General features: G+C 41.0%; 2 protein-coding genes across 4 annotated transcripts; one reads left to right on the top strand and one right to left on the bottom strand.

The window, feature by feature from the left end:
• Positions 1-62: 62 nt before the first annotated feature.
• Positions 63-3219, top strand: LOC148831516 (UDP-glucuronosyltransferase 2B31-like). The gene is made up of 2 exons (XM_088920418.1): positions 63-350; positions 1164-3219. Exons 1-2 carry the CDS (start codon positions 284-286, stop codon positions 2768-2770), a joined length of 1674 nt encoding a protein of 557 aa, XP_088776544.1. The 5' UTR covers positions 63-283; the 3' UTR covers positions 2771-3219.
• A 681-nt stretch (positions 3220-3900) lies between these two features.
• On the bottom strand, positions 3901-11629 carry LOC148831515 (E3 ubiquitin-protein ligase TRIM16-like). 3 transcript variants are annotated; one of them, XM_088921996.1, is made up of 7 exons: positions 11603-11629; positions 10718-11429; positions 9297-9389; positions 8516-8749; positions 7289-7448; positions 6652-6717; positions 3901-5144 (listed from the first exon to the last, which is right to left on the bottom strand). In XM_088921996.1, exons 2-7 carry the CDS (start codon positions 11306-11308, stop codon positions 4417-4419), a joined length of 1872 nt encoding a protein of 623 aa, XP_088778122.1. In that variant the 5' UTR covers positions 11309-11429; positions 11603-11629; the 3' UTR covers positions 3901-4416. The 3 variants fall into 3 exon arrangements, with proteins under 3 accessions (XP_088778122.1, XP_088778123.1, XP_088778121.1); XM_088921997.1 differs by lacking the exon at positions 8516-8749 and having other exon boundaries at positions 9297-9392; XM_088921995.1 differs by lacking the exon at positions 11603-11629 and having other exon boundaries at positions 9297-9392.
• Between the last annotated feature and the right edge of the window lie 308 nt (positions 11630-11937).

The following is an 11937-nucleotide window of genomic DNA, read 5'->3' as shown; positions in this document are numbered from 1 at the left end:
GGAACGACACGATCCCACTCTCCCATCCTGCTCCGTTGTGGACTGCACGGACCTTGCACAGCGCTGTCTCTCCGCCCCTCTCTCTGGGAAGGAGCCGCTCGGCTACAGGGGCACCGTTTCGTAGCCGCTGTCCGCTGCTCCATCTCCGCTTAGCGTCGGACCTCGGTCTTTCCTGCCTCCCGTCCGCCCCAGAGCGGACTCCCGCAGTCCCGGGCCCCGCAGGTCCGCGGTGTGCCGTGGTCTACGTGCTTCCGGAGCACACCTGAGCACAGAGCCCAGGGCGATGCTGGCACGGGTGTGGGCGAACGAGGAAGTTTGGAGAGCAAGAGAGCACATCCCGTTCAGAAACGGTAGGCGATGAAACTACGAAACAGTAAATGTTGAAGTCGAACTGTGTAATTCTCTGTCGTTCCAAAATGGAGAGAGAGACGCAAATTAGAACGCTATACACACATCGGGTTATACAGTATAATACCTACAGGAATTCAGGAAAAAGGTTGGGGAAATTAGCCATTCACAGTTACCAGCACCGTTTAAGTCTCGCAGTGCTTCTTACTGTCAGACCTGTATCGGTCAAGAAAAACGGCAAAGCTTAAAACAAACAAAAAATCTTAATTTATTAGATTGTAATGGACACATCTATTAACATGCTTACTATTAAAACAAATACACAGCGTCACGTATAGGGAGTATTAGAACGATAAGAATGTTCTCTACATACAGAAGAAATCTAGCTTTATGGGTGAAAATTAAACTATTTAAAAGTTCAAAGTTTCTTGGAAGTGTGTCCATAATAACACCTTCATTGAAAACTGTTGAAGTTGGTCTTAAAGTCTGTTTTGGCCTGTGTTTTCAGCAGTGGTGATGCACCACGAGACAGCACAAGCACAGATAAATTGGTTCTTACACCTCTCATCAAACAGCTGGAATAATAGCAGAAATGGTTTCAAAACCATTATAAGATATTTAAAAGTCTGAGCCATTATGAAGGCAGTAAGAATGAAATGATTTGTTCAAAAGTCATAACAAAACCTTTTTACTCAATCCTGTTAGTCAGGTATGCTTTCAGAGCTACGTTCTTTAGGATTGCTTAAGACAGGGCTTGGCAGACAATGTAAGTGTGCTTTTTCAGTAACCCCTCTTCCTGTGAATGTGTCCTGCAGGCAGTATGAAGGGGGGTTCTCTGTGGAGCAGACATTCAGCCCTTACCATCATGGCGGCCCTGGTCTGCTCTCTGCCGTCTCTCCAGGGTGGCAGGATTCTGGTGTTCCCTCTGGACGGCAGCCACTGGGTCAACATGAACATCCTCATCAAGGAGCTGCACTCCCGGGGGCACAGCATCACTGTGCTGCGTGCAGAAAGCACTTGGTACATCACGGAGACGTCTCCTCACTACAGCTCAATCACGGTCCCTCGCACAAGAGGCATCGATGAGAGCTTCTTCAGCTCGTTCTTAAAAAGGTTATTAGAGATGCAGAGAGTAGACCGCTCTTTCTGGACTTTGTTAACATTGCATAAAGAAGTAGCTCACGAATTTTCTGATCTTCATGGAAGGGTGTGCAGAATGGTGAGCCTCATGTTTGAAAACCAGCAGTTAATGCAGAGTCTCCGGGACACTCAGTACGACCTGGTTCTTGCTGACCCAGCTGTAGGCGGTGGAGCACTGTTGGCTCACTATCTACAGCTGCCTCTGGTTTTAAATGTCCGCTGGACTCTGAGTGGGGAAGGTCATTTTGATATTGCTCCATCACCCCTGTCCTACACTCCACTCCCGGGCTTACAGTTCACGGACCAAATGAATCTCCTTCAAAGGGTCCAGAACATGCTTTTTTATGGTTTTGGTCTCTTTCAGGGAAGACTTATGGTGTATCCACATTACAAGGCTCTGTGTGATCGCTACTTTGGCCCTGATGTTGACATCTACACTCTCACCCGGTCAGCAGATCTCTGGCTTCTGAGGGTTGACTTTGTGTTCGAATTCCCACGACCCACCATGCCCAACATTGTCTACATGGGTGGCTTCCAGTGCCAGCCTGCAAGGGCCCTTCCTCAAGACATGGAGGACTTCATGCAGAGCTCTGGAGAGCACGGTGTCATTATCATGTCCTTAGGGAGCATTATTGATAACCTTCCAAGCGACTTAATGGCTGAAATTGCCTTGGCTTTTGCCCGGCTCCCTCAAAAAGTCATCTGGAGGCATAAAGGGGAAAAGCCTGCATACCTGGGCAACAACACCATGCTGGTCACTTGGATGCCACAAAATGACCTCCTGGGACATCCCAAGACTAGAGTCTTTGTAGCACACGGAGGAACCAATGGGGTATATGAGGCAATTTATCATGGCATTCCAGTAGTGGGACTGCCATTGGTTTTTGATCAACATGACAACCTTTTCCGTCTACAAGTGAAAGGAGCGGCCAAGATCCTGGATATCAGCACATTAGACAGCAAGACTTTCCTCCAGGCCTTGCAGGAGGTCCTCTATGAGCCATCCTATCGGATAAACATGCAAAGACTCTCCCGCCTGCACAGGGACCAGCCTATGAAACCTCTGGACAGCGCCCTCTTCTGGATTGAGTTTGTCATGAGACACAAAGGTGCTGCTCACCTGCGCACAGAGTCCTACAGGATGCCCTGGTACATCTACCACTCTGTGGATGTTCTAGTGGTCTTGCTGGCAGCAGGCTTCATCTCCTTCCTGACTGCCTTTGCTGCTGTCAAGTTTCTCTGCCGCAGGCTTTGTTTCAGAAGAAAAACCAAATGTGAATAAAATTTCTCATTCATCAAAACAAGTATACCAGCAGGACTGATGACATAAATGTGGCATCTCTGCATGTGACTGAAATTCCCACAAAACCTACCTTGAAGTTGCAATTTATTTTCATGACTGTCTGGTGTTCCAGATTGGTCATCTCAAGTCTTTAAGACTGGGTTATACCAGTACAACAGCATGGATTTCCAAGAAAGCTACATAGAACTAGTCTGCCAGAATAAAGTCTTGTAAACTATTTGCCAGAGGAACAGGAAAACTGATGGATATCATAATATTTTTACACTATTTAAAAGTCATATTGCAGCCAGTCCTTGTTTCTGTATTAAATGAGAATTTAGCTAAGAAAGTGATATTGTAGTGTATTTTGATACAGCATATATTCACTTATTATTAAAAAATCGAACAAAAATACATATATGGTTAAATAAAAAAAATCCAAACTACCACCTCTTGCTGTCAGAATTGACATTTCTTGCGCTGTCTTGCTGTTATCTTGCTGTTAAAAAAAGAAATATCTCGCGCTGTCAGTTATCATCAACGATGCCTGCCTTGGCGTGTTAAATCAGACATGGGATTTCATAGCTCAGCCAAGACACTGTAGGTGACAGTGAGGCTTCCTAGCAGGGAGGGCAATCTTGTCACAGCCTGCATTTTTCCATCGTGGGAATAACCTCTGAACAGTGCTCTGCTATTCCCTGACTTTTCCATTTGCAAGGCACTGTAGATATGTGTGTGTACTGTGGAGCCATATTGTATGAGGCTGGAAAAATAATGGCAGATGCTTGGCTGCACATTTGAGTTTTATTTACTGATAATAAGGCAAATATGCTTAACATCATTAACATTATTAGATTCTTGCCATCTGCTATCCTAACCTTACCATTTTCCCTTGAGTTAATGAGCTCCACACTACTGCCCCAAGCTAGACTGTCAAAATTGGAACTGCAGTTACAAACTGCACTTGTAGCCTTATCTAAAGCCCAGGGATTGCTCTCCTACTTTAAATGGTTGAATAACATTTTGAATTTGATTTCTTAAATTGTTTTAACAATTCCACAGTGAAACGTTTTTAATTTACAATCAACAATTTTACTTTTATATCATCTTCAGACAAAGTAACAGCAATATTTATTTTATGCATTTATTTTCTCTTAGCATTAGCTTTACAACATCCACAATCCGACCTGGATTGTGTCTGCGGGTTATCTTGGTCTCTTTAAAACAGCAGCTCCTGAGGAAGCTGTTAAATTGGTCCAATGAAAGCAGTTTGAGATGGTCAAGATGGAACAGAAGCCTGCAGAGACCTAGTCCTCCAGGACCACGACTGATCATACTCTTTTAATTCTTAAAATAATTAAAACTTAAACATTTTGTATTTAATTTTTAAATTAAATGTAGTAAAAGTGACAAATTACATTTATGCATGCATACAGAATCTGCATCAATCGTTTTATGATATAAATTAAGTTCTTATTATAAAAGTGTAATTAATAACGTCTTTAACTTGGTAGTTAACACTTTTATGCAAATTACTTTATTTCTTTTAATCGCATAATTTATCACTCAATTTTTAAAACTTATTTTGCAACTCCTAAAATGTTACAAAATGTATTTTGATTTTTGTTATGCAGTACTCAAGAGAACTATAACAATGGGCATATTTTGACTGAAGATCTGATCTTAGGCAGGTGAAATGCAGGATACAGAGGCTCTGTAAATGTGTGTTTGAATTTGTGCAGAAGGATGGGTGTGTCAGCTAGTCTGTAGAATGACAGAATGCCTGCAGGAGAGTTAAGGTACACTCCTATTTTAGAGCAATAGGGGGCCTTTATGACCTCTCTTTTGCCATTGTGTAAGGCAACATAACAAGAGCCATCCCACTGCAAACACCAAGACTTTTCATTTAACCCAAGAACGCAAGACATGTCTGTTCCTTTCCTGCTGATCCCTTTATAAACCACACCAAGACTAATATTCTCTCCTTTCCATTCACACTCCCAGTAGTAGCGAGCTGCAGACAAACCCTGCACACAAACAACCTGATTGACTGAATCAAATGTCTTGGGATTACTGGTAGAATTATTGGAAGCCTGTATTCCTGTTCCCCGTGTAATGAAGTCAGAATGTGAAGATGACGAAGAGGAAAGTTGCCCGAAGACAGGTGGGCTAGAAGTTTGATGTAAAAGTGAACCAAAGTTAAATGCTGTTGGTTTTTCCAAAACAGCTGCTCTAGGTTTTGCAAAATTAAATCCTCCAGTGCCAAATAGCTGCTTTGATTCACCATTGTCTTCATATGCCACCTTTGTGTCCAGTTCGGATATAGTGAGTCTGCTGGATGCTGTCTTGATGTCCAGTGTAAGACCGTAGAAATCTAGTGAAAAAAACACAGATACTTTTTATTCCTGCTCATTAGTTTTAACTGCATCCAAACCTCACTAAATTGTGTATGATGTAAGCGTGGGGTGGGAGAAATAAGTCCTGTGTAAAAGTGAATGTTTCTGCAGAACTGCCCTCACCTTTGGGTTGATACAATTAAGGGTTCAGTTTAGAACAACATGACCTCTTGTGTTCGTCACAGGTCAACTGGTCAGGTAACATAGCAAAGGTCAAGCCAGGGTTATAGAAATGATATAGCGGATAATAACTGCATGGAATCAGTTAGAAGTAATTGGAAAATGTTAATATGAAAGGTCTTTCAGCAAAGCAAAGTACCTGGAATATTGAGAGAGACATAATGGAAAGGGGGAGTTTGAGATCATCATTTATACAAAGTTAACCTTGAATGAAGAATGACTGACACTGTATTATTTCCAGAACGCATTAAAAGAGTCAATTATTATTTTTAAATCTGCCAGGCCAGGTTTGCTTCTTCATTAGAGTATAGGTCCATTATAGTGGTACTGTATAAGAGGGCTGCAGACCTCAGTCCCTGCAACATCATTACTTAGGAGAATTATTCTAGCCTTTGAGAATCACATTATCTTATGTACTGAAAAAGCACAGTTTTGTCATTTTAGTAGCATAATGTAGTCCAAAACTCAGCTGTAAGTGAAATCACTTTTACTGTAATTCTGCAAAATGAATTAATGGTAATAATTTAGTATGGAATACCTTGAATAATGTTAGCCAAACTATTACTACTCTTAATAAGAATAACTGCACTAGTCACTGTTACTTGCATATTAATATAGAAATTTACACACCACAATCAATATGGCCTTTTTTCTTTGTGACTCAGTTCTCTTTCCTAGAGAAACATACTGTAGGTGGTGTTGCTATTTTCATGGGGTTTCTCCATAGCTGTGTTGCCTAAGGATCCTTTTTACTCATGTATAAAGTTGTGTAAGCCTGAAAATACCATAACTGTTCATTATATGTTGGTTACTCATTCCTCAGTTTTGAGAAGCCTCTTGTCCTATTGTTGGCTTGTACATCAATATACACAGTAAGAGTACAATGAAGTTGAATAACACGTCTGCTATGGCTGACACATCTGGAATACTAATCTAACCTTTTTCAACCATTTGTGTCCAAGTGTAATACAGTATGTTGGCTTGTTGTTCTGCAGTAACTGATTCTATGATCCACAGTGTTTATGAAGGTGAACTATATAGCCTTTACAGTCTGGAACAATTTCTCCTCATTCTGGAACTCATGTTCTTCAGACGAGGTGATGAGAGCCTTCCCATGTGGCACAGTGAATGGAAAAAATTGAATATCTGCTTATTAATGGTAAGATGGTCTTTCTCTGTAAAGGAGGGCATTAGTATTCTAAGGTAAATCCCTTCACGCTCTGCAGCTGGAGAGCACCAGCAAGGTGTGTGTGTCCTAACACAGCGTGAGCAGAGGAGGAGGGTTTACAGCACAGAGCCTCTTACATTTACAGAAGTCAGCGCGTTTCTTCGGTGTGGGATCTGGCAGGCTGGGCATTGGGATTGTGTTGACTGCAAAGGAAAGAGCACAAACAATTTATTCATCACCAGTTTCCACGTTTTTCAGAATTTAAGGCAATTTTGATGGAGTCTAAAAGTTACCAGGTTTTTCACCTTTTGATATATTGTGTTGTATATGAACCCTGAATAATTGCCAGATTTTTCAACAAAATTCCTCATGTAGGAGCACCAGTGAAGTCTGTGCACATCAGACGTGTAATTGTACTGCTCTGATGATACATTACTAGATACTGTTTAGGATCTTGCTCTGGGGTGATAATTATCATTTTCTATATTACATGAAGACTGATTCCTGACTGATTTGTCATATATAAATCGTTTGATGTTGTCTTGTGAAGTTTTTTTTATTACAGTAACTCTTATTTAATTCATCTTGCTTTACAAAATGACACAGACAATGGCTTACATAGTAAGGGTTTAGTAAAGGGAAACCGGCCTCAGTAAAACACATTTGGAGACACAAGCAGCATGTGAAGGAGCTACAGAGCTCTGTACCCTTTTAATTTTATTCTAAATCAAATGAATTTTCTCTGGTTTGTAGAGGAAAGTATTTTGCACCAACCGGCGGTGATGATGTTCTGCAGCTCTTCAGTGAAGATGCCCTCAGCCAGCTCCTGCAGTTTCAGCAAAACCCCTCTCACAGGATTGAAGGAGATGCCGGAGAGGACAGAGACACTCAGAGGCTCCCAGGCCTCAAGCGTGTCACACAGGGACTGGAAACTCTATAGCATGGGACAGTGGGTCTCAGTGCAGAAATAAGACGCATCACAATGGGGTGGAAAATCTACCTGTCAAGCTGATACATTTGACACAATCCTTTGGAAAAGGCTCAGCATCAGACAAGTCAGCATTTTGGATTCTGGTAATTGTTACTCAAGGATCACAGCAGTGAAGAAAAGCAGGATATATATGGTTTACAGCATGTCAGGTTCATTTTGATATGAGAAACTATCAATATTTTATATATCATCTCTTTATCCCTTTATCTCTATGTAATGATGTCAAAATTGCATACAAAACATATGTCGAGCACATCCTGAAGGTAGCAAGGTGTGCTTGCTATCAAATCTACAGTAAATGAAATGTAATGGTTTGAGATGATACTTCTAAACAGAAAATCTTTAACAAAACATTTTTTAAAGTAGGTGTGTTACTCTTTGAACAAGAAACATAAGTAATGTATAAAATTTAAAGCATGTGACATCATTACAGGGGACTTGATGATTTTCTTATTGAAGATTGATTCCCAAATTGCAGCCTGTAGGCATTTAAGTTTAGACTAAAAACTTTATAACAAATATAAAACAGTACAGATAAGGGTGAATGCTCTGACTGGGGTGATACAGAGAGTACAGATAAGGGTGAATGACCGGGGTGATGTAGTAAGTAGAATAGCACAGGGATCTGTACTAGGACCACTGCTGTTCCTAATTTATATCAGTGAGCTAATGCCCCAGTCTCTTACCAAATTACTAAAGTTCACAGAAGATAACAAAACTTATATAATCTGTATATCCGCTGCTTTGCTTGACTGTGGAGTCTCTTGAGTTTACTATGCCATTGTGTCTGACTGACATGTCCAAGACATATTTATCAAGTGATTGGATAAAACTGGATTTTTAAATATCCAGCTATGATCCGTAGCATGTCAGACAAGAAAGAATTTGGCCATTGAAACAATATTTCATTCCAAAAGCTGGTTAATTAGTGTGACCAATGATTAGTACGTGTATCTAAAAGAACAACTTGGAGAAGCTCTTCCTCTGAACATCTTTGTTCTCTGTGTTACCTGGACAAAACCGATGTTGTCATCAGTCTTTGAAAGGTTTTCCAGCTCTGTGTTCATTTTCTTCAGATCTGTGACGTCTAGGTCCAGTGTGATTAAGATTTTTTCCGTCATGCTGGCGAAAGCTGTACATTTTTCTCTGATGAGTTCCTTAACCTTGGCCTGTTTGCTGTTAACAGAGCTGATCAGCTGAACAAAGATTTGCTCAATTTCCCTCAGTTCTGTTTCTTCTGATATCTACAGTTAACAGAGTGTGGAAACATTGCTATCTTACAATACAATTCTGCAAGAGCTTACATAATAAAAAAAATAACTTAAAAAAAACTAGATCTGCCATTTAGGTCTCACGAAATGTAAATTGTTTCCAGCTAATAGGTCAAATCTTTAACAGGCTGCAATATGAAATGTAATGGCACGTTTCAAAGAGGCTTTGGGCTGCTAACAGTCAACAGAAAGTGATTACTGTATTTAAGTCTAACAGAAATACTAATAGAAATTCACAGCTCATTTTTTTCCTCTGGGGATGTTTTCATGGCATGCTAAATAGCTTTGCTTTCTTACTGCTTATTGGTTATTATGTATAAATTGTATAGCATTCAAGTTCTACTTCACAGGCTTACACGTAGACTTCAAGTGAAGCTGACAAACAACACTGCAAATCTGTGTTAATATAGTGTGAAAAATATTAAAATCACTGTCCTTAAGAAGATAAGGAAAAGCACATTGATCTGATCTGCTAGTCGGCTGGAGATACAAGAGAACAAGGTCATTTGTTTCTATTCACCTTGAGGGACTCAGCAGCCTGCTTTAGCTCTTTCGCATTTCTCGCCTTTTCCTGGAGTTTGTGCTGTATGTCTGCCTGTTTCTCCACCAGCTGCTTCTGTAAAACAAAGCTGTATGTTTTCCTGCAGGACACTGGAGTGAACTCAAATTGGGTACAATTCTGTATTTGAAGCTTCAGGTCAGTCCATCATCTGAGAACCCCTGATTTTGTTGTAATCAAACAACAAACCCTATACCTGACAGGCTAAATGTTTAGAAGAAACATAAATATGCACTAAAGGTTTGTGTGCCAAGTGTTGCTCATTCTTAGTTTACTGACACAGTGGAGTCCTGAGAGAACATCTGTTGAAGGCAGTCATAGTTACATATTTCCTCGAAAGGGCTGTGTGTGATGACAATATCATCTGGGGCAACAGTTGAATATTTTGAATATTTATTTAATCAGCAATGTAATGTAGTAATATTCTCCCAGAAGATATTCTTGGTATCAGCGTAGATACACAGTATAAAAACTAAAAGGCAAGCAGGCGATTTAAAGGCAGAACTTCTTACTTTAAAACCCTGAAGAACTGAAGTACAGAGCTGAACATAAAAAATGGATGTGTCTGCATCGAGCCTAAGTAAATCCCATAGCAAATCTCTTATCCTGACAGTGTGGGCTCTTGTGAAGTGCTGTTGTTCATATCCCAGAACAAAATCAACATGTCGACTGAGGAAAATTGATTTTCTGAAGAGATCTGTAGAGTTTTTTACTCAAAGCTTCATCTGGCAAATTTCTACCGGTTTCTGAAGACAATCATTTAAAGAAACAGCCACTGTGACCACAGGGTGAATCCTGCCAGGGATATCCCCAGACTGAAGCAGACATGCGTACAAATTGAGCACGATGGAGCTCAGGTGTACAGAGCAGGGATGCATTCTGCCTGGCTTCAGCAGAGTTTGTTCTGACCAAATACAATCACACATGTTAACTAACTTCACTAGTTAGATGGCTTTCATGAGGACAGTAATCCTCAGATTTATTCCTATCCTCAGACAATAAACTCAAATACTGGAAGTCCTTCCACATTACTTCAGTTTTATAGCTGTTTGTTTCAAGGATGTGGATATCAAAGTAGATCCCACTCTGCTAGTCATTCATTGTGTCACCTTTACTATGTCTGCCAGGTGTTGACGTAATATCTGTAGCGATAATCTGGATTAATCTTTGTGAGGACATAGGCAAGAAAATATACCAAATATCTGTACCACCTATTGCATTTCATGATATGGTGCCAAATACAGTAAGTGAGAAATGTCAGAATACTACAACTGTAGTAAAAAGTGAAACTGAAGTTATTCCAAATTAAGTTTAGTCTTGCAAATATAGGCACATTTTACTATGGTTACTCTATCGGTGACTTTGGAAGAATCAGCACTTACCTGTTTCTTTTGCCTCTCGGTCTCTAAAGTCACTGTGCAATGTGTCGCGTGTTGGTCTCTGGCACACAGCACACAAATACACGTCTTGTCGTCTCTGCAGAACAGCTCTAGGAGCCTCTCATGATGGGAGCACAGCTGGTCCTGGAAATCTTCTATGGGCGAGATGAGTTTGTGCTTCTTCAAGGCTGTCTTCTCATGGTGGGCCTGGATGTGAGTCTCACAGAATGAGGCCAAGCACATCAGGCAGGACTTCACTGCTTTCTGGGTGCTGTCTGTACAGAAATCACAAGGCACCTCCCTGGGACTGGCTCCATGAGGAGTCTTGCCTTCAGCGATGTCTGATTTCTGGAACCTCTTGGCCACTTCGGCCAGTATGGTGTTTGTGCGGAGCGCAGGCTGGGGGGAGAAGGCCTGTCGACACTGAGGGCAGCTGACCGGGCCAGGCTGCTCGGTCTCCTCCCAGAAGCTCTGGACGCAGTCTCGGCAGAAGCTGTGTCCGCAGGGGAGGGTAACTGGCTCCTTCAGAATATCCAGGCAGATGGAGCAGTTTAGGATCTTCCCAGGAACGAGCTCACAGCTGCCCTCATCCATGTCCAGAGATGAAGAGCTTTTCGGGAAATGAAAGTGAAACCCTAGTCTGAAGTGAGTCAGCCAGTGAGAAAAGTGATCCGGATTGAAGCGACTTGAAGAGCAAATGAGATGAGCTGGAACTCTTAAAGAGAAAGGTGATGAGAAAGGAGATGTTCAGTTAACTCTAAATGTTGTGTTAATTAATAATTAATAATCAATAATTAGTTGATTAATTAATGTATTAAATAATGACCATCGTATGGCCTGCAAATTATTATCAAACAGAATATCAGTTCCTAGACAAACAAAACTCACTTGCTTTGATAGATGATTAATCAAGCACTGCCCTGTTGTGAGCATGAAAATCAGCCACTGCTGCTTCTACATAGATTTTAAGTCAAAAAAGAAAAACTACTGAAATAGATGTTTCTTTACCGCAGTCCTGTCCACCAGCAGTATGTGCTTCTTTTGGTTTTCCATGGAGAACCTCAGCAGTAAGGACAGATACTGTAGAAACATTGCCAGGAGTGGCTGACTTGTTTGGGAATGTATTGTTCACTTTAGCCCAGATTAAATGTAGACTTTGACCTAAAGAGTGACAAGCTGCACGTTTCCAAACTCAGATCTTGATTCAGTCTCATGGTTCACTT

The sequence above is a fragment of the Atractosteus spatula genome, chromosome 7, assembly GCF_055471065.1.
Source record: "Atractosteus spatula isolate fAtrSpa1 chromosome 7, fAtrSpa1.hap1, whole genome shotgun sequence".
Taxonomy (NCBI): domain Eukaryota; kingdom Metazoa; phylum Chordata; class Actinopteri; order Semionotiformes; family Lepisosteidae; genus Atractosteus; species Atractosteus spatula.
The sequence above is the reverse complement of the archived record's forward strand: the minus strand, read 5'-3'. Positions and strand labels throughout refer to the sequence as shown.

What these genes read in the sequence shown, in the direction of transcription:
- LOC148831516 (XM_088920418.1), top strand. Translation starts at nt 284, where the DNA reads ATGCTGGCACGGGTGTGGGCGAACGAGGAAGTTTGGAGAGCAAGAGAG. An exon ending in GCACATCCCGTTCAGAAACG is followed by an intron (nt 351 to 1,163) that starts GTAGGCGATGAA and finishes TGTGTCCTGCAG; the next exon opens with GCAGTATGAAGGGGGGTTCT.
- LOC148831515 (XM_088921995.1), bottom strand. Translation starts at nt 11,308, where the DNA reads ATGGATGAGGGCAGCTGTGAGCTCGTTCCTGGGAAGATCCTAAACTGC. An exon ending in ACAACATCGGTTTTGTCCAG is followed by an intron (nt 7,449 to 8,515) that starts GTAACACAGAGA and finishes CCCATGCTATAG; the next exon opens with AGTTTCCAGTCCCTGTGTGA. An exon ending in GCAGAACATCATCACCGCCG is followed by an intron (nt 6,718 to 7,288) that starts GTTGGTGCAAAA and finishes TTTCCTTTGCAG; the next exon opens with TCAACACAATCCCAATGCCC.